The sequence below is a fragment of the Pelodiscus sinensis genome, chromosome 1, assembly GCF_052426305.1.
Source record: "Pelodiscus sinensis isolate ZL-2025 chromosome 1, ASM5242630v1, whole genome shotgun sequence".
Classification (NCBI taxonomy): Eukaryota; Metazoa; Chordata; order Testudines; family Trionychidae; genus Pelodiscus; species Pelodiscus sinensis.
Window position 1 is genome coordinate 39,271,413 of NC_143052.1, and position 20,860 is coordinate 39,292,272.

Consider the following 20,860-nt stretch of genomic DNA (forward strand, 5'->3'; position numbering starts at 1 on the left):
CAGGACTATGTAGCACTTTAAAGACTAACAAGATGGTTTATTAGTCTTTAATAAGCCATCTTGTTAGTCTTTAAAGTGCTACATAGTCCTGTTTTTTGTTTCCTTTGGGGAAAAGTGAGCCAACTGTGGGTCAACATATAGTAATGCTAGGTAATTTAGAATAGCAAATAAAATTAATTTTCCAAATTCATCTGCAGAAGAATTTTGTTAGGCAGAATATACTTCTCAGAATGGAACTTGGCCAGGACCTTGGGACTACAATTGTTTATTCCTGTGAAAAAGGGCTAATTGGCCTTAAGTAACCATAAGTCTTCAAGAACGCAACTGGGAATTTAACAGCTCTATATTTTGGATTCTCCTTAACAATATTGTGTTTTTCAACAAAACTTTAATAAAATGTATAAAATAGACATTTCCCTGATTTTTCACTAATAAGTCCTTCAGTGGAATGAGACCAGCTGTCTGGATATAATTACAATCATTGCCAATACTCCTCTGAAGTAAATTAAACATCCGTAAATTAAATAGTGGAAAAATACAACAATCAGGATTAGCACCTTATCATGCTTTGTGGCATTACCATGAAATTAAGGAGCAACAGTAAAAACTATTTTAAAACTTGCTTTGCAAAATGACAAATTTCCTCTTTTCTTCCAATACTTACAATTTATTACCAAAACTCTTAAACTCCCTCCCCCCCCCAAATTCCCCCCTCCCACCAAGCCTGGAAGCAAAGAGAAAAAGGAGTGAAAGAAATACAGTTAAGGAACAGGATTTGTTTCATTTAAATCTTTAAATATAAATATAGTCTCCACCCACTTAAAAAGCCCTTACACATAAACTTTCACCCTCTTCAATTATTTAAAAAATATAAAGGAGATTTTAAAGTTAGCCTGGATGTGCTCATCAAAGCTGAATCATGAAATTTTAAGGGCTTGGCTGCTTGTGAAAACTGTGAAAGTGTATTTTTCTGAAGTTGCACCTGGCTGAATCTACATTTCAAAAATTCTTAAAATATATATAGGTAACATATATAGTGTGTGTTATTGGATAGTCAACTTGATCCATGAAGTCCTTTCTCTTTTCATTAAAACCCACTACTTCCTGAGAAGAAGTGTTCCTTATCCTTTTCTAACCAATAAGCTTTCTATGCCCTCTTTTACCTGAACTGTTGCCTATCTTAGATTGTAAGCTACATCATGGTGACAGCACTTCAGCAGGAAAAGTAATTGATACCACAGAAGAATCATAGATTACTAGAACTGGAAGGGAACTTGAGAGGTCATCAAGTCCAGTCCCCTGCACTCATGGCAGGACCAAGCACCATCTAGATCAGGGTGGGCTCTGTGGGCTGCGTTGCCAGGACCCTCAATCACAGAAACAGCCCCATTCTGTTTTAAGTGGTTGGTTGCTCCCTGTGGCTGTCTGCTCTGGGCACCAGGGGCTGAAGGGGGGGACGGACATAGATGAAAGGGGAAAGCGAAGGCTTCGTACACTGTTCCTGCCCCCCAGAAAAATTCCTCAGCTCCCATTGCCCCCTTCCCCTGCACAACTCCCTGCCCAAGGCCAACACTCTCTCTTGCCCCAGGCCACCACCCAAACCCTCTGCACCTGTCCCCACTCCTCCAGGTCACAACTCCCTCCCAGACTCGGCACCTCCTCCGATACCCTCGCCCCCAGGCCAGAATCCTCTCCTGCACCCAGACTCCCTCCCCGATCCTGTATCCCATTCTTTTGCCCTATGTCACAACCCCCTCCTTCACCCAAACTCTTTCAGACCCTACACTCTCTCCTGCACCCCAGTCCCTTACCCCATGCTTCCTTCTGTATCCAACCTCTATCCCAGACTCTGCACCCCCTTCATAGAATAGAGGAGTGCAACCTTTTATCAACTGCGACCCCCATGGCTGAGCCCGGCCGTTGGCGGCCACGTGGTGCGGCACTTAGATCCGGGTGTCTGGGGGCTGGGCTTGGCCATTGGTGGCCGTGCCGCGCGACAACCTCCCAGGAAGACATCTGCGACTTCCTTGGGGGTCGCGACCCACGGGTTGTGCACTACTGCCTTAGAAAAGTGCAGCCCTTGATCACTTATCAAAATCTTGAAGTGGCTTCCCATCAACAATTATTGCCCACCCTGATCTAGATCATCCCTGACAGATATTTATCTAACCTGCTCTACAATCACCCTAGGCAAATTATTTCAGTGTTTAACTATCCTGACAGTAAGTTTTTCCTAATGTCCAGATTAAATTCCCTTGCTGTAATTGTATGGATGCTGTACCACATGGATTTGCGACCAGTGTCCTTATAGCAAACAAAGTATGGGAATCCATATTATGCTCCTTTTCTTACTGTGAAACATGAGAATCTTGAAATGGGTCCTTTCAACTGAAAATACCAACCATACACCTAAGAGATTAATCAAGATCATTACAATTCTGCTTCATCTTGCATTAAAGTCAGTGGAATATATCAGTTATTTGGACTATCTTGTTAGTTAACAACAGGATTTGTCCTGAGAGGCAAGGACTCAGCTCATACTTCTCCAGTAAACTGGAAAACTAATTGAGACAAGCTTGTCATTGGTCTTTGTCCTCTAAATTGAAAAGACCAGAGAAATATCAGCAACTCCATTTTAAACATCCTGAAGGAAATTTCAAAAGACCAATGTAGCACGCAAAATAGATAATTTTATAAACATGCAATGGATGATAGTACCTCATTTATTGTCATTTGATTTGATTTGATAAAATTGTTTTTCCTTTTTCAAAATGGATTTTTTAAAGCAACATCATTGAAATTGACCTGGACAAGTCAGACTAAGAATAATTAATCATTTATAAATATCAAAGAGAATTCTATTTCCTTATCACCAGTGACCTTTATTTAATAGCTATGTTTCAGAATGTTTTCCCCAACTAGAATACAGTTATTAATATTTCCATTCATGTCACAGCTTGCTGTAGATACACTAAAAACAAGAGGATACAAGATGAAATAAAAAAAATGTAATTTCAGTGACTAATGCAAATATAAGAAAAATCACTGGATAGTATGTTGGAAACATTCTTCTGCATAATACTCTGCAAAAACATTTGCTATCATGGAATGTCATCTTTCTATTAAGTGCACAGTACTTAAAACATAACGATCGACATAAGGACCAGTTTGGATAGTAAAGCACAAATTACGAGTGTGGTTAATCCTTTGAATACTTGGTTGGTATGTATAAAAAAACCCAGAAAAAACCCTGAAGTTATCAAAAATGATAAAGAGGACAGGTCACTAATACAGAGTGATCTGGAAGACTCAGTAAGTTAGGCACAAGCAAATAGCATCTGTTTTAATACAACTACATGAAAAAGTAATGTAGGCCGCAGTTAGAAGAAGGAGGGCTCTGCAATGGCTCTGAAACCTGGGAAAGGGGGGGCCAGGCAATGCTCCCACACACTTAAAACTGAGAAGGCCATGCCCCCCACTTTATTAGTAAAAGAAACACACGGAGTTTCGCTCAGTCCATCTGAGCATGCTTAGCATAAGCCAAGAAGAAAATCTGTGGGGGCATGGGACCATCACATTTTCCCACATGCATTGCCAAAGGCCATACCCACATCCCCAATTCTTCAAAGGTTCCAGTGCCCTTACTAGGAAGTGGTGACTGGAAATGATTTGGGGTTATGATGGAAAATCAGCTGAACATAATCTCCCAGTGCAAAACTGTGGTCAAAAGGAATAATTCTGTTTTTGAATGCATAAACAGGAGGTTATTAAGTAGGAGCACAGAGGTTACTTTGCCTTTTTGGCACCGGTGCAACCTTGCTGGAATATGGTGTCTAGTCCTGGGGTATGTCTAGACTGCATCCCTCTGTCGGCTGAGGGATGCAGATTAGGCAGGTCGACATCGCAAATAAGGCAGGGATTTAAATATCCTGCACCTAATTTGCATAAAAATAGCCACCCCATTTTGCCGACTCCGCACTTTGTTGGCAAAAAGTGGCAGTCTAGAGGGGAATCTGTCGAGAAAGAAAGCCTTTTTCGACAGATCCCTTATGTCCGTAGCAAAGAGGTTTACAGGATCTGTCGAAAAAGGCTTTCTTTCTCGACAGATCCCTTTCTAGACTGCCACTTTTTGCAGACAAAGTGCTGAGTCGGCAAAACGCAGCGGCCATTTTTATGCAGATTAGGCATGGGATATTTAAATCCCTGCCTCATTTGCAATGTCGACCTGCCTAATCTGCATCCCTCTGCTGACAGAGGGATGCAGTCTAGACATACCTCTGGTGTCCAAAATTCAAGAATATGATAATAAGTAGGATCAGAAAAGAGCCTAGAAATAAGGAACAAATGTTTTACAGTGAGGTAATTAACTGATGGAACAATTAATCAAGGGTTCTGGTGGATTCTCCATCACTGACAATTTTTAAAACTAAGATTTATATATATATGCTCCAGCACAAAATGAATTATTTTGGAAAAGTTTTATAGCCTGTGTTATACAGGAAGTCAGACTAAATGATCAAGATCCCATCTGGCCTTGGAATCTATGAAAAATCATGCATCAATTTCTTCACCAGTGCATTTACTGTTATTATAGATGCAAGTTCTGTGGAGAAAGAATGTCACTGGAAAAGACACTTCTCCAGAGTTTCACTTTACTGCTCAGTTTTTAAATTGAGATTTCTGGCATGGAGTAGCACAAGGAGGAGTGTATTCCATCAACCCAAGGCCATTTGAATGATTGTTTATTTTATCCTGTGTTAATTAGTTCCTTGTAAACTCAGTGAAAGTCCCTCCCCCATTCCTTTAAAGGTAGATCCAAAGTGGAGTGAATGGTAGGGGGATAACTCGGGAGGAGGGGGGGAGAGGAGATCCAAAAAAATCGGAGTTTTTCAGTATTAGTTTCTTATGTAGATTCCTCTTTCTTCTTCCCCAATAGAGTAGGAGGAGGTACTCTGAGGATGAAGTTGTTGTAACACTGATCTTGAACATCTGGGCTGCGTCTAGACTGGCATGATTTTGCGGAAATACTTTTTAACAGAAAAGTTTTTCCGTTAAAAGTATTTCCGCAAAAGAACATCTAGATTGGCATGGATGCTTTTGCGCAAAAAGTGCTTTTGCACAAAAGCATCCGTGCCCAGTATAGACGCGCTTTTGCGCAAGAAAGCCCCGATGGCCATTTTAGCCATTGGGCTTTCTTGCGCAAAAAATTAAGGTACCTGTCTACACTGGCCCTCTTGTGCAAGTATTCTTGCGCAAGAGGGCTTCTCCCTGAGTGGAAGCGTCAAAGTATTTGTGCAAGAAGCACTGAATTCTTACATTAGAAGGTCAGTGCTCTTGCGCAAATTCAAGTGGCCAGTGTAGACAGTTGGCAAGTTTTTGCGCACTTGCTTTTGCGCAAAATCTTGCCAGTCTAGACGCACCCCTGGAGTGCAAGGTAACAAAGACAATAGTAATAAAATTCAATTGCTTTCAGTAATAGTAGCAGTTTGCAACAACATGTTTAAAATATTTCAGAAGAAGAACAGATTCTGAAAGAAGCTCTAAGTCTAGAGAAGAAAATACAATCAAGACTAAATTGTTAAAAGAATTGATTCTTGGCAAACAAAAAGATGGATTTCTTTATATTCCACTGTGACACAGACAGCCCTTGGCAAAGGGTTCCCTGTTCTTTGCAAACAACTCACAGCAGACCTGGCAAACTTGCAACACTAGAAACAATTTACAGGATATATATCCTTGAAGAGTAACACACGTGGTATCTATTGAAAGCCATAACTTAGTTCATAATCATTGTGAGATGTATGTATGGATAATATTGAAGGATTAAAAAATTTATACTGAAAGTATGCTCTATGGACTTGGAATAAAAGTTAAGCCTTGTCTATACTGCAGAATTTTCTCACCAAAAGGCAGCTTTAGGCAATGGAGGTATACATACTGCAAAGCCATTTTTGGTAACAAAGCTCCTCAGTTTCAGTAACAAAATAAAACTACCTTGACAACAGTCACAGAGCTTTTTACACAAAAATTTCGTTACCAAAGTGCCAGTGCAGACACCACACTTGATTTTATCAATTTGTGAGTGTTCCACAATGTCCATCCTGAGTGCTCGGGTCAGCTATTTCAACTTTGCTGCTGTACAGCTAGTTATGCTACCGTCCACCCTTCCTCCTCTAAAGACCAGGGCATTTTTGAAATCCTACTTCCTGTTTGCTCAGCATGGAGAGCTCACATTGTGTCTTTCCAGCTGACCATTGTGGCTCCACACGGCAAATGCTCTCCTGCTCGGATTAATGTAGAGCTGTGGGATCGCTCAATATTTGGGGAGAGGAGGCTGTGCAGTCCCAGCTGCACTCCAACCATACAAATTTCAATACCTATGTGCAAATTTCTCAGGGCTTGTGTAAAAAAACCTGTGATCAGGATACACTTAGAAGGCAGAGCAAAGATCAAGAAGCTGAGGCATGAATACCAGAAGGCAAGGGAGGCAAACCTTCACTCTGTTGCTGCATCCGAGACCTGCCATTTTTACAAGGAGTTGGATGCTATCGTCAGCAACAATCCCATATCCCAGAGCTCTGTGGGGCTGGAGCCAGCAGAAAGTGGACCTAATCTAGAGCACAAAAAGGAGGCAGAAAATGAGGTGGAACAAACAGGATGGTCACCTGGGTGATGTGTCCAGTCAGGAGCTGTTCTCTGCTCGGGAGGTGTCTAGCCAATCTTGGCAGTTGCGCTCTGGCAAGGAGGAAGCAAAAAGTGGAAAATGGCTTTGCTTTGTGAAGTGCAGAAGTGGACTGAGGGCATAGAAATGTACAGTGCTGGCTGGGTTTCAATGTGGTAACACTTCTCCATGCAACTAAGCAGTACAGCAAAATAGGGCATTGATGCACACCCATGGGATTCCTCCGGAAAGATCTCTAGGAAACTTTCCTGGAGGTACTTGGCAATCTTCTGCTGAAGGTTCCTTTACAAAGCTGTTTTGTTCCTTCTCCCACTGAAGAAAGCTTTCCCATTTCATTCTGCAATCATTTGCGCAGGCACCAAAGCAGCACCCAGGTGAGGAGCAAAGGGACCAGGACGGAAACCACAACAAATGCACGTGTGCTTCCATGCTTACCCTCAGAAGTGAGATATCTGATACAATAACCCCCACCTGTGGAAAAGGGTGAGAAAATTTAGAATATTATCACTGCTCAACAGCACTGCAACCCTTTCTTATTGCTTTTCTCCCCATATAAAATGCTCCCCACCCTAAGGTAAACTCACGATGCTTGGGGTGTTTGCTGGCATGTGTACTTGTCAAAGTCAGTGAGAAAGTAATTGCCATGTTACTACAAGTGTATTTTACTGTACTGATTCAATGCTGTGCATGTACTTAATAATCATGCTTCTGAAGCACCTCCCTACACATGGATGGATCACTTCCACAAGATAAAAAAGCACCCAAAATGGAGCAAGGAAGACGTGTTCTGGGAAGTGATGCAATGCTTACATGCAGAAAAGAGGAAATGTAGGCAGTAGAGGCAAATAGAAAGGCAGGACAGAATAGAAAATGAGGCCTATGCTATGGCCACAATAGAGAGGATAATCAAAGGCATAGAGAAGCTAGCTGAGATGCTACAATTCCTCACAATGCTCCAGACTGAGCAGATGCATGCCCACCCTGCATTCAGAACTTTTCCCAGGCCTTTCCGAAACTCCACCTGTGAATTCCTTTCTGCTGTATAGGACTTCTCACTTTCCCATTCAGTCCACCCTCTAGGGATGTTACATTTTGATTAATTAACTAATTGAATAGTTGATGGGATTTCCATCAACTATTTGATTCGTCAATAAGAACTTCCACGTTTCGCCTCTGAAATGTACTCTGAGTCCCACACTGACCCTAGGCTCCATGCGTCCCTTCCGCTTTGAAATGCACAAGAGTCTCTCCCCTGGGGCTCTTGTGCATTTCAAAGTTGGAATGCAGCTTGGAGTCCGAGTCTGCTTTTAAATGCATGGAGCCTGGGGTCAGTGGGGAATCCGCGGTGCTTCCGCTTTGAAATGCACAAGAGCCCCATTGGACTCAGTCCTACACTGGCCCCAGGCTCCATACTGGGCTTCCTTTTTGAAATGCACAAAGCCCCTGCTGGGGACTCTTGTACATTTCAAAGTTGGCACACAGCATGGAGCCCGGGGCCAGCAGGCAGTCCCCCGCTGACCCCAGGCTCCATGAGGGCACTTTTGCTTTGAAATGCACACGAGTCCCCAGCAGGGGCTCTTTGTGATAGAGGCAGCAAAGGGGGGAAGCGATTAGTCAACTAGTGTGTCGACTATCCGAATAGCTTTTGCTTATCAGATAGTCGATTAGTTGCTTACATCCCTACCACCCTCACTGACACCTTTGCAACATACATTATTAATTCTCATCTTTGAAGAGTTGACTAAAAGCCTTCCTGATTTGAACAGCCCCCCTCCAGACTGTACCCTTTTAATAGCTCTAGTATCTGGCTGCTCAGTCTACACATCCTTACCTGCACATTGCACAATATTTGTGAAACACACAGCTATGCCCATGGGAACAGTATCCCCAAACCTGCCACAAAGGCATTGCCAGCATACCTTTAATCTGCCAAATGAACATTCAACAGGCATCATGCACCTATTCTTGAACTGTTCCCTACTGCTATCTAAGTTTCCTGTGTAAGACTTCATGAGTCATGGCATTAAAGGTCTCTCAGGATCATTATGGGCATTTCAACATCCTCTTCTGTAATCTTCTGGTCTAGCAGGAAAGTCACCCTTGCAGCTTTCTGTATGGTGTTCCTGAAGATACATGCATCAAGCATCTTTCTGGACCATCTGGCATTGATGTCAATAAAATGTCCACAGTGATCCCACAAGCACATGGAACACCATGAAAAAGTATCCCTTCCTACTGAGGCACTCCATTGCAAGGTGGTCCTGTGCCAAAATTGGAATATATGTGCCATCTATCACCCCTTCATAGTCAGGGAAATCCATTTCTGCAAGCCATCACTCTTTCACATACATTGCCAAGAGTCAGTCCTTCCCAGCAGGATGCAATTAATGGTCCTGCACACCTGAGTTAACACAAACTCACTGGTTGATTTCCTGACTTCAAACTGATTTGCGACTGTCTGTCTGGTGTTGCCAGCTTCCACACTCCTATTGCCACATGCTTCTCCACCAACACGACACCTCTTATTTGAGTGTCCCTGCACTGCACTACTGAAGTGAGCTTAGCACACAGTTCCAGAAAGTTAGCTTTCTGTAGCCCAAAGTTCTGCAGCCACTCCTCATCATCTCAGATTTGTACAACAATGCATTCCACCATTCAGTGCTAGCTTTCTGAGCACAAAAGTGATGTTCTGTCATGTTCAGCTGTTTTGTGAATGCCAAAAGTAATCTAATGTTGTTCCTACCAATGTCATATAGCACTTCAGGCATCTATGAATCCCACTGAATTCTGAACTTCACAATTAATTGTATTGTCAATCACAATGTGCTACTGACAGCTAACCAAGCATTGGAAAGCAGTACAGGATCTATTCTTTCAAGGGACATTGAAAAGCGCCACAAACCAAAGACAGAAGCACATGGAATGCTGAGACAGAAAGCAATGCATTATGGGACATGGATCCATTCTGTCTTTCTACAAGATCTCATGCCAGATGGACAGAACTGTAAGACAGCTACCCACAGTACACTGCTCTCACTGTCAGTGCTATTGCCCCAAGTGTGGAAGTGCTACATCAATGGAAGATGAGAGTGTGAACATGTAATAACAATTTTCTATTAGCACTTTCTGATCGTCGACAAAACTTTTGGGGAAAAAACTGTCAATGCAGACATGGCCTTAGTCACCAAGGGATAATGTGTCTCAATGACGGATCATTTGGACAGGTGGGAGTTGTCACCTCACCCTCTTTAGCTGGTGCTGCAATGCAAAGCTCAATAGCTTAGCTTTGTGCAATACGAGGACTTTCAATGCAGAACCAATAGAGGCAAATGCAAACAAAACTACTTGCAAGTAAGAAGCAAAATGTACAACAAGATGGGGTTCACTCTGTCTGGGTACATCTACACAACAGAGAACAATCAAAGCTGCCACTGTCGATCTTCCAGGGTTCGTATTAGCAAATCTAGTGAAGACACACTAATTAGAACTGAGAGGGACACTCTGGTCGATGCCAGTAGTCCTGCTTCCACAAGGAATAAGAAACATCGAAGGGAGCGTGTGGACAGCGCCAAAAGTTGAATTAAGGTACTTTGACTTCAGCTACACAATTCATGTCTCTGAAGTTGCATTTCTTAATTCGATCTTGGCCCGTAGTGTAGATGTACCCACTGTGAGTGGAAGGCCATTTTTAGTGTGAAACAGAGGAAGAAGCACTATGGATCCATTCACTAAGGGAACTCCTTTATGGAGGAGTGTTTTCATAAACATTTAGATCCAGGTTCTTCGGAAACTTGCCAGTTTTGCAACAATTTGAATTTTGGCAAGGAAACCTACTTTATTAATAAGAATGGACCCAGGTTTGTATTTTGTATTGAAACCATTTGTTTTCATCACTTTCTCTCATTTCTAGTTAAATCTTTGTCCTTTCTTAAAATAAACTAATTTTTGTTTATTTTAAGTGCTCACAAGCGCTATGTGGTGTACAGGAGCAGTGGTTTAAGGTATGCTGCTCCTTGGGGACAGCGGAGCTGGCATTTCTGCAAGTAGCCAGTGTCAAGGGCTGGCTATCACAGAGGAATGATTCAAAGAGACTCAGGGGCTGGGGTGCATCTATTATTCATTTGCAAGGTGAAGACAGCGCTGGCATAGGCCAGAGGAGAGTGCCTATGAGGTTGACAGGTGGGTGGCATTAGGTGGGCTTATGTTCAGCTAGCCACTGGCAAGAATCCCTCACACCGGAGACAGGGGATTACAAGATGACTGACAACCATCGGTGCCCCAAGAACCATCACAGACATTCTCTTTAATATATACAATGCCTGTAGATTCCCAAGCTAGCAAACATCAGAGTCAGTTTGACAGATCTCATTGGGCAGCACATCCATTACCACAAGCCAACAGGCAATTTCATTTACATTTTAAAATTTATTTTCATGTAGTACCATCAAGCCACCTACTTTTTTTTAGTTACCAGAAGATTTACCCAGCATTGCTTGGGTCCTCAACTCAATAAAGTTTTGTTTTGCTTAACTGAAATCATTGTTCTGCAGTGGAGTGAGGCTCAGGGGTTCAGTATGCAGGCTGCCACGGGGAGAGAGGACTACTTCAGCCTTTTCTCACTGCAGCAGCTTGGGGCCAGGTGAGAAGTGCCTCTCCATGGCCACTGCAGCTCCAACAGGCACAGCCAAGTGAGGGGTGCATGTCCCACCAAGCGGGAGCAGATCCAGGTTTGTCTACCCCCTGTTCTCCCCAGCCAGACTGAGGAACGTAGCAAACTATGCACTTTACCCTCACTCCTTAATGAAGGGGAACAGCCAGCAATGAATGGGAGGGGGCAGCTGCAGCTCTCTCTGACCTCCCTAAAGAACACCTGCAGGATGGGAGGCTGTGAGTTCAGGCAGTCCCAGACCAGGGCGGGGGGAGGGAAGAAGGACAGGGGGAACCCCTTTCACCTGTCTGGTGATTTAGTCTCTTTTCTGTATGGTTTTATGCATCCCCATATGCATCTGGAGGGGAGAGTTTCAGTCTCCTCTCCCCCACACAACCAAACCCTTACCTTGCTTGAAGTTATGCAAAGAGGAAGCTACATAACAAATTTGGTGGTCCTAGCTCTTACCCTTTAGCACCGTGGTCATCGCAACCAGTTGATCGTGAGGTGTTCGGGGCCCTCCCATTTCTCCCCACCCCCAAGAAGCCCCACTACCTACCTTCGTGACAATGGAGGTAGCGCTGGTTTCCTGTGGGATGGACGGAAGTCCCACAGCTGCGCTCCATTTCTGAGGTTTCAGGAAGTGCACTGGCTGCTCCCTCTCCCCCAAATAGCTGACACGGTACCTGAAAGGCCAAGTCTGTGGCATGCCGGGGACTTCCTGTGCGGGGGTGGGGGGGAAGTAGGAGTCCCCAGAGAAGGTGCGCGTGGACGTCCCTCCTCTGTGGGAGAGGGGGGGGCCAGAAGTCCCTGGAGCAGATGCACGCACGGTCTTCCCTCCTCTGAGGTGGGTAGGGGGAAGGGCGTAGGAGTCCCTGGAGGAGGCGTGTGCAGACTTTCCTCCTCTTTTCTGGGGGAGGGGGAAGAAGAGGGGGTACAAGTCCCCAGAGAAGGCACAAGCAGACTTCCCTCCTCTCCAGGGGGGGGAGGGGAGAGGAGGTAGGAGTCCCTAGAAGAGGCGCACGCCAGACGTCCTTCCCCTGGGAGTGGAGAGGGTAGGAGTCCCAGGAAAAGGCACATGCTGGGGACTCCCTTTTCCCTGCCCCGACTAACACCATTTTCCCTGCCCTAGCACCCACCTGCAGCCGGCCACCTGCCCCATCACCCTGTCCCCTAGACCCACCAACACCCTGTCCCCTGCTGCAGCATCCACTGGCACCCTGTCCCCACTAGCACCCTGTTCCCGCCCCAGCACCCTGCCCCCTGCCTCCACTGCCTCCCCGTCGCAGTACCCTGTCCCCAGCACCCACAGGCATCTTGTCCCCCCCCCCCCCCCTGTCCTGAGCACCCACTGGCACCCTGTCTCAGCCCCAGGACCCACTAGCACCCTTCCCCAGTACCATGTCCCCTGCTCCCACCAGCACAGTTGGGGCCACATTAGTGAGGCTTGGAGGGTTTTGGAGGAGTGGCTTTTTGCATTTCACTTGTGTGGCCCCAACTTACTTTTCTGTGAGTCAGTGACCCCTAACTCAAAAGAGGTTCCTCACCCTTCTCGTAAATAAAGACAATTCTGAAACTTTTTGTGTCTGACATAATATTTTATTTAAAAATGAAGCCTGGCCAACAAACCCCCAAATGGGGCCAAGCCCCCATCTGGCCGCATCATCATAACAATCCTGAACAGCGCCCAATCCCAAATCTGAGTCTATCATACACTGGAACCCCCTGTCCTGAGCCTCTCATTCCCAAACTCCAGCACCCCACAACCTCAGTCTTCTGCCACAACACTCCTGCACCATCCACATACCACAAATCTGTGTCCTGAGCCCCTTATACTCCCAACCTCCCTGCCCTGAGCCTCACACACCCCAACCCAAATTCCAGCACCCTCACATCCACAAGCCTGTGTCTTGCTCAGCACCCCAACCCTTCACCTGACCCCAACACTCCCCAGCCTGGAGCCCCGTCCCCGAGCCAGCATCCCCTTCTCTACCTCCTCCTGCATCCAAATTCCCTCCCAGAGCTTGAACCTCTCACCTCTTCCCACACCCAAATCCTTCATTCCCACTCCAGAGCCCACACATCCTGTCTCAACCCTGTGAGGGTACGGCTAGACTACAAGGCTGTGTCTACACTGGCCCCTTCTTCGGAATAGCCATGCTAATTTCGAACTTTGGAATAGGGAAATGCGCGGGGGATTTAAATATCCCCCGCGGGATTTAAATAAACATGGCCGCCGCTTTTTTTCCGGCTTGGGGAAAACCCGGAAAAGAGCGCCCAGACTGACGCGATCCTCCGGAATAAAGCCCTATTCCGGAGGATTTCTTATTCCTACTTTCAATAGGGCTTTATTCCAGAGGATCGCGCCAGTCTGGACGCTCTTTTCTGGCTTTTCCCCAAGCCGGAAAAAAAACAGCGGCCATGTTTATTTAAATCCCGCGGGGGATATTTAAATCCCCCGCGCACTTCCCTATTCCAAAGTTCTAAATTAGCATGGCTATTCCAAAGAAGGGGCCAGTGTAGACTTAGCCCAAGAGTTTTTCTGAGATACCAGAGGTATCCTGGAAAAACTCTTCCGTGTTCAGGAACACATTTGTTCTTTGGCTTTTTTTAGTGGAAGAGCAAACATGCTCTTTCGGCAACCCCTGTATTCCTCGTTCTACGAGGAATAAGGGAGCTTCTGAAAGAAGGGGGTTTTCTGACATTTGGCCCAGTCTAGACAGGGCAAATGTTGGAAAAACCTCTTCCTACAGAAGAATTGAAAAAAAAGCGTCAGTGTAGCCATACCCTGAGAGTGTATTAGGGCTAGATATATGTAGCCAGACACAAAACCCCATCTTGTTTTTCCACGAGCCCCATCTTGTTTCCCCTCCCCCCCAGAGAGCAAGAGAAAGGCAGTCAGCCTTTGATGCCCTGGGAACACAGGTTTGCTGCCTGTCCCTGACTCTACCATAAACAGAAACCAGACAGTAAATGGGCTAGCTGATGACCCGGGGCCTCCCGTCGCCCTGATGGCTAGTACCAGTAATTGACACGCCTGCACTGTCCCAGAGAGGAATCTTCGCCCATCACATACCAGAGGTGCATTTTCCCAGGTGTAAATTATGCTTTGCACCCTTCGTGGGAAACTTGGCATTCAAAGCCATTTTTCCTAATTGGCCACTTGAGCCCAGGAAGAAGCCTACATGACCCAAGGGGTATAAAAGGGGTTCAGCAGCCCACCCTATTTGAGCTCCAATCATCTATACCTGCTGGCAGGTATTGATTGTCTCCCGAGGTCTGTGGGACGCCCAACCTCGCCCTACTTCTTCCCGAGGGATTGAGAGAAAGACGCTGGCCATGCCAAGTCTGGAACGCAGGGGTGAGAATATATACCTGCTATGTGTCTATTTTGCATGCATTTAATAAGAGCTCAGAGAACCAAAAGGGTTTCATGGTACCTGTAAGTAACTTTCTTAGTGTAATTTCTGTCCTGTCCTTTGTAGTGGCTGTGTTATCTGTAACACAGCAGTAGCATTTAACAGCTAAGTTTACCCTGTAACAATAAAATAGTAACTGTTTAAGCTTTAACCTGACTCCTTCAGTTGCTGTAACAGAACCAAGCACAATTTAAAAGAACTTCAGTCGGTCATAAGGGACTCACTGCCCTGACCGTCGGCTGACAATATAGCAAGTGATAGAGAGGAGGAGAACAGAGAGGGCGGGGCTTCAGGGAAAGGTGGGGTCTTGGGGGAAGGATGGGGGTAGATCTTGGCTTGTTCTGGTATTTAAAAAGTGGTCTTGGGCGTAAAAAAGTTGGAGTCCACTGCTTTAGGAGGAGTTCTTGAACAAACAGACAGAGAAACAGATAGATTCACATGCTTGCTCACAGACAAACTCTCTCAGATATATATTAGATAATGCTAAAGCTAAGATTAAGGTAAATTACATCAAGATTAAAAAAACTGAGTAGATTCTTTCTCCTGAATTTTACCATTTTGGCTATATGCTTTAAACATATCCCTTAGCTTACTAACTCTTACAAAGAACACTGGAACATACCTTTAATTGTTATTAATCATCTATCAGTATCTATCAGGATTTATGTACCAAACATTTGTATACAGGCAGTCCCTGAGTTACGCGGATCCGACTTACGTCAGATCCGTAGTTACGAACGGGGATTTCTCGCCCCGGAGAACTAGAGCAGCGGGACGCCTGGTCCCGCCGCCCGCCTTCTCCGGGGCGAGAAAAGCTGCTCCCCATCTCCCTGGTCTGCTGGCAGAGCCAGCAGACCAGGGAGACGGGAGCAAAGCGGCGGAGCACCGGGGGCCGGACCCGCGGCTGCTTCCAGATCAGCTGGAAGCGGCGCGGGTCCAGCCAGATGCTCCGCCGCTCTGTTCAGCGTCTCCCTGGTCTGCAGACCAGGGAGACGCTGAACAAAGCGGGAGCACCCGGGGCCGGACCCGCGCCGCTTCCAGATCAGCTGGAAGCGGCGCGGGTCCGGCCGGGTGCTCCGCCGCTCTGTTCAGCGTCTCCCTGGTCTGCAGACCAGGGAGACGCTGAGCAGAGCGGCGGAGGACCCGGGCCAGACCCGCAGCGCTTTCAGCTGATCTGGAAGCCGCGGGTCCGCCCGGGTCCTCCGTGGCTTTGCTCAGCGTCTCCCTGGTCTGCAGACCAGGGAGACGCTGAGCAAAGCCGCGGAGGACCCGGGCCGGACCGCGGCGCTGATCTGGAAGCGCCACGGTTTGGCCCGGGTCCTCCGCAGCTTTGCTCCACGTCTCCCTGGTCTGCTGGGGGGGGGGGGGGGACGCAGCTAGTGCCCCCCCAGCAGACCAGGGAGACGTGGAGCAAAGCCGGGGGCCTGTGGTAGAGCAGGTGGGGCACTGCCGGTTGGTCCCACAGCACCGCTTCTTGGCGCTACTGGACCAACCCGGCAGCACCCCAGCTGCTCTGCCCCAGGCGTCCTGATTCAGCTGCTGATCAGTTTCAGCAGTGGCTGAATCAGGATGCCTGGGGCAGAGCAGCTAGGGTGCTGCTGGGTTGGTCCAGTAGCTCCGAGGAGCAGCCGCGCTACTGGACCAAGCCAGCAGCACCCGAGCTGCTCTGCCCCAGGCGTCCCAAAGTCAGCCACTGCTGAAACTGACCAGCGGCTGACTACAGGAAGCCCGAGGCAGAGTTGCTTTGCCCTGGGCTTCCTGGAATCAGCTGCTGATCAGTTTCAGCAGCAGCTGACTTGGGGACGCCTGGTGTTCTTATCTTGAATCTGTATGTAAGTGGAACTGGTGTCCAGATTCAGCGGCTGTTGAAACTGATCAGTTTCAGCAGCGGCTGATGCCAGTTCCGACTTACATACAGATTCAACATAAGAACAAACCTACAGTCCCTATCTTGTACGTAACCCGGGGACTGCCTGTATAGCATTACAAATGGTGAAAAACATGGGGGTAGAATCCTGGCTCTACTGAAGTCAATGGCAAAACTTCCACTGACTTCAACAGACCCAAGCTTTCATGCATGGTCCCTGTCCCAGCTCACAGTTGACCTCTGAGCAGCATAATACCATTAATAGTCTGAGCACTCTAGAGAGTGCTCTTGAGTTTAGATTGCAGATTAGAGAGAACAAATGAAAAGATTCCAGGAGGATGAGGAGGCTTATTTTATTTTAATTCTTTTTAGAATTGTTATAGTATTAATTTAGAGGACTGACATGAGAGAAAAAAATCACCACCTATGTAAAGGTCGTGGAAAGTTGAAACATGGGGAGAGTAGGTGGGTTTCAGAATCTGAGTCACAACTTCAAGGTGTAATCTATAGAGCTGTTTTTAGAGTACTGGCAGGAGGAGCCCCACTTGCCCTAGTCTGTCAATTCTGGCTGGGAGGCTCCTTTCAAAATACTGTTGCGACATACTTGATTCAGGAAAACATCCCTATTTCAGGAAAACACTTAGCACATGTTTAACTGTAAATATGTGCTTAGGTCCCATTGTTGACATGCTTCAAGTGCCTACCTGTATAGGTCACCTAAGGAAGAAAGGGACCCCTGTGGCCAAAGACAGACTAACATCTAAAGAAGAAGTGAGTTGTACCCACAAAAGCTCAAGATACCAGCTACATGTTTTGTTAGTCTTTAAATTGCTGCCAGACAATTGGTTGTTTAAGTTTTCTCTAAATATTGCTCAACTGATGGGGAAAAAAAAGTTTCAAATCTGCGGATCTGTTTCCATGGCAATTGGGAGACAGATCAGTCAAATTCTTCAATGCTCTCATAATCCATTACTGCCTGTGGTGAAGTAGGGTGAGGGAGCCAGAATTGCTCTCTGAAACTGCTGATTCATTTTTCCTGAAGAGATTGGTGCTTCACCACGCCTCTCTTGTTTTATAGCTAGGGATCCTTCTGAGCATATTTAGGCTATTGTGTAATTACAATATGAGCATTTACCAGAAACTCTCTCTTGGGTAATTAATAAAACCTTATTTTGAAAGTTTTATTTCTACTAGTATTTCATGAATTAAAGTCTAATGGAACGTCTATGCTTAAAATGCTGCTGCAGCACAGCTGCACCAGGGCAGCTGCACACTATGATACTTCAGCAAAGATTCTACTACACTGACAAGAGAGCTTCAGTATAGTTCAGGGTGGGTAATAATTTCTAATGGGGGGGGCACTCCAAGATTTTGGTAAGTGGTTAAGGGCCCCACTTCTGTGGAGGGAGTGTGGGGTTTGGGATGATGGGTGGGATGTAGAAGGGAGCTTGGGATAGAGAACTGGGATGCAGGAGAGAATGTGGGGTCTGAGAGGGAGTTTGGGTGAAGGAGGGGGTTATGATCTGGGGCACGGGCTTGGGGTGCAGGGTCCAGGAGAGGTTATGGGTGCAGGAGAGGCTTCTGACCTGGGAGATGGGTGTAGGAGGGGGTACAGGATCTGGGAGAGAACTGTGATCTGCAAGGCTCAACAATTTAGGTAATCTACTCACCAAAGGCAAGTAGATTATAGCCCGGCGCTGCAGCGTGATCTGTGCATGCGGAGCATGCTGAACCGCGTGGCTGGCAAGCGGGGCTCGCCACGGCTTGACAAGCCCTGGTGATCTGGGAGAATGGGGGAAAGGAGGTGCAGAAGGTTTGCATGGTGACATGGGGCAGGGGAATGGGGTACAAAGTCAGGGAGGGGGTATGAGTGCAGGAGAGGATTCTGGCCTGGGGGAGGGACCTGAAGGAGGTGGGGAGAGGGAGTACAGAGGGTTTGGGTGGTGGTCTGGGGCAGGTAGTTGGGGGCAGAAAAGGGGTGGGGTCCCAGAGGCAGGCTCTGGTTGGGAGGTGCTTACCTAGGCAGCTCCTTTGCAAGAACCTGATGGACTCCCTCTCTATATGTGTGCACGGTGGGAGGCACTGCTCCATGTGGCTCTGCTCCAGCACAGGGAGAGAGGGAGGAGGAGGCAGCTTCATTTGCTGACCCTGCCTTCAGCAAAATTTCTCAGCTCCTACTGGTTGGAAACTGACCAATGGGAGCTTGGAGATTTTGCTAGAGGGTAGGGACAGCATACCAAGCTGCCCAGCTTGCAGAGCAATTAAGCAGCCTTCCTGCCCAGCTTGAAGAGCAGTTAGCAACCTGCTGTTTAAAGCAGCTGCAGCTGCTGTATAGTAAGGGTGCTAGCAAGGCAGACACAGGCTGGATCTGGCCCGCTAGCTGTCTCTTGCCCACCCCTCCACAAGAGGCTTTAGCTATGCCAATGGAAGAAGCCCTCCCATCAACGTAACTCTGTCTACACCAGGGACTGGGTCAGTATAACTGTATTGCTCAGAGACAGAGCTGTTCCATCCATTGGATGGTCCAAGGTAACCCCCACAATGGTGATTTCGCTCTCTGCTGCGTGCTCTGGGTGCAGGAAACTAAGCACCTGCTCTGGTGGGGTGGGGCACATGACCACTCTTGTGCCTTCACTTTCTTACCCTGTCATTTTCATGAGTAAAAGAACCAAAGCCACTTTTGATGTGTAAAGAGACTGAACTTTCAAATGGCAAATCCAGTCTGACTCACAAGGCAAAGGGATTTTCAGTTTAGACTTAGACTAATACATATTTTATTATAAGCACTGATTCTGTTTGAATTGTCCTAAACTGAAATATACATGTTTCAAGATGGCTTCATTACTTAAATAGTCTTATCTGAGGATTGATTCCATTAGGTTTATGCAGTATAAAGGAAAGTTTTCTGAAGGTAGATGGAGCATGTCCTCTTCAGCCTCAGATCCTGTACATTCAAACATGAAATGTGCCTTACATTATGAATTGTCTCATCTTGTAAATGTTAAATATGGAAAAGACAGAGAAGCTGAATGACTTTGGCATTCATGATGCAAATATAAAGACATTCTTATAGGAGCTATCCCTGCTGCATTAACTGTAGATCAAACTGTTTATTTACTGCATGGTTAGTTTAATGTTGTGCATATTTATATTTGCCTCACATCACCGGGTCTTTGCATTCATGTAGCATTCTCAGGCTCACCCATCCTTTTTCCTTTCTAAACTGTCTTGCCAACAAGCCTGTGCTGCAGTCACCTGTCTTCCTCACTGAGTCTTTCTTCAATAGCTGTCCATTCCACTCCACCAAAGAGAAGGATCACTGCTGATGAACAAAAATTCCCTTCTCTCTCCTGCATATAATGCCAACAGGATGAGCACTATACCCTTATAAGGGTACGTCTACATTGCACCGTTATTTTGAGATAACTAACATTATTTTGAAATAACAATGCGAGCATCTACACAGCCATTCCATTAGTTTGAAATAATTTCAAAATAACAAATGGCTTATTCCAAAATCTGTAAGCCTCATTCTAGGAGGAACAACTCCTATTCCAAAAATAGCTATTTTGAAATTAGGCGCATGGAGATGCTCCACTGCAGCTCTTTTGAAATAGCCCCTCCCCCATGCCTCCTGGAGCTCTAAATTGAGATAGCATGTCTACATTAGGGAAGCCTGCCTCAGACTAATATTGAGGTTTCTCTGTAATGTAGATGTGCTATTTCAGAATAACTATTCCAGAATATCTTATTTCGAAATAAGCCTGCAGTGTAGACGAACCCTAAGAGTCTCCTCATAATTCCATCTCTCCCTTACTCCATGTTATAAAAGAATGAGAATAATCAAGAAGAAAAAGTAGATCGGAGAAAAGATACCTATCCTGACTCTCAGATTCACTACCACCTATAGATCTGAAGTAGGTCTTTGAAAAATAAACACACATCAGGATTTATGTGACTATTGTGGAGAGAAATATTGTGGCAATAGGACTAAGTGATGATGTCAACAGTCTACAGACTCTCAAGTCAGGCTTAAGTAGTTCCAATCTTTTCCCTGAGAAGCCTCAGAAAGTAGTATTTGCTTTCTCATCTGCCCTGAGGGTTCTTTTTCTGTAATGTACTGGAAGATTCTATTGTCATTCATCCTGTTCAATGTGTATGCAGTGCTATTAGGGTAGACCAGGCATGTCCAAAGTCCGGCCCGCGGGCCAATTGCGGCCCGTGTTCCGGTTTAATACGGCCCC

The 20,860-nt window shown here is 46.1% G+C and overlaps 1 protein-coding gene across 3 annotated transcripts in view; it reads right to left on the reverse strand.

Moving 5' to 3' along the window:
• LOC102462672 (mitogen-activated protein kinase 12) overlaps positions 1–20,860 on the reverse strand; it is an 81,839-nt gene that overhangs the window by 48,401 nt on the left and 12,578 nt on the right. The window contains exon 1 of one of the 3 annotated variants that reach the window (XM_006122616.5): positions 6,666–7,028. The exons of 1 other annotated variant lie outside the window; for it this stretch is intronic. In XM_006122616.5, coding sequence (XP_006122678.3) covers positions 6,666–6,896 — 231 coding nt within the window. In that variant the 5' untranslated portion in view covers positions 6,897–7,028. Of the gene's footprint in view, positions 1–6,665; positions 7,029–7,117; positions 7,154–20,860 lie in introns of those variants that run through there. One more of the 3 variants, XM_075928185.2, reaches the window with a different exon arrangement.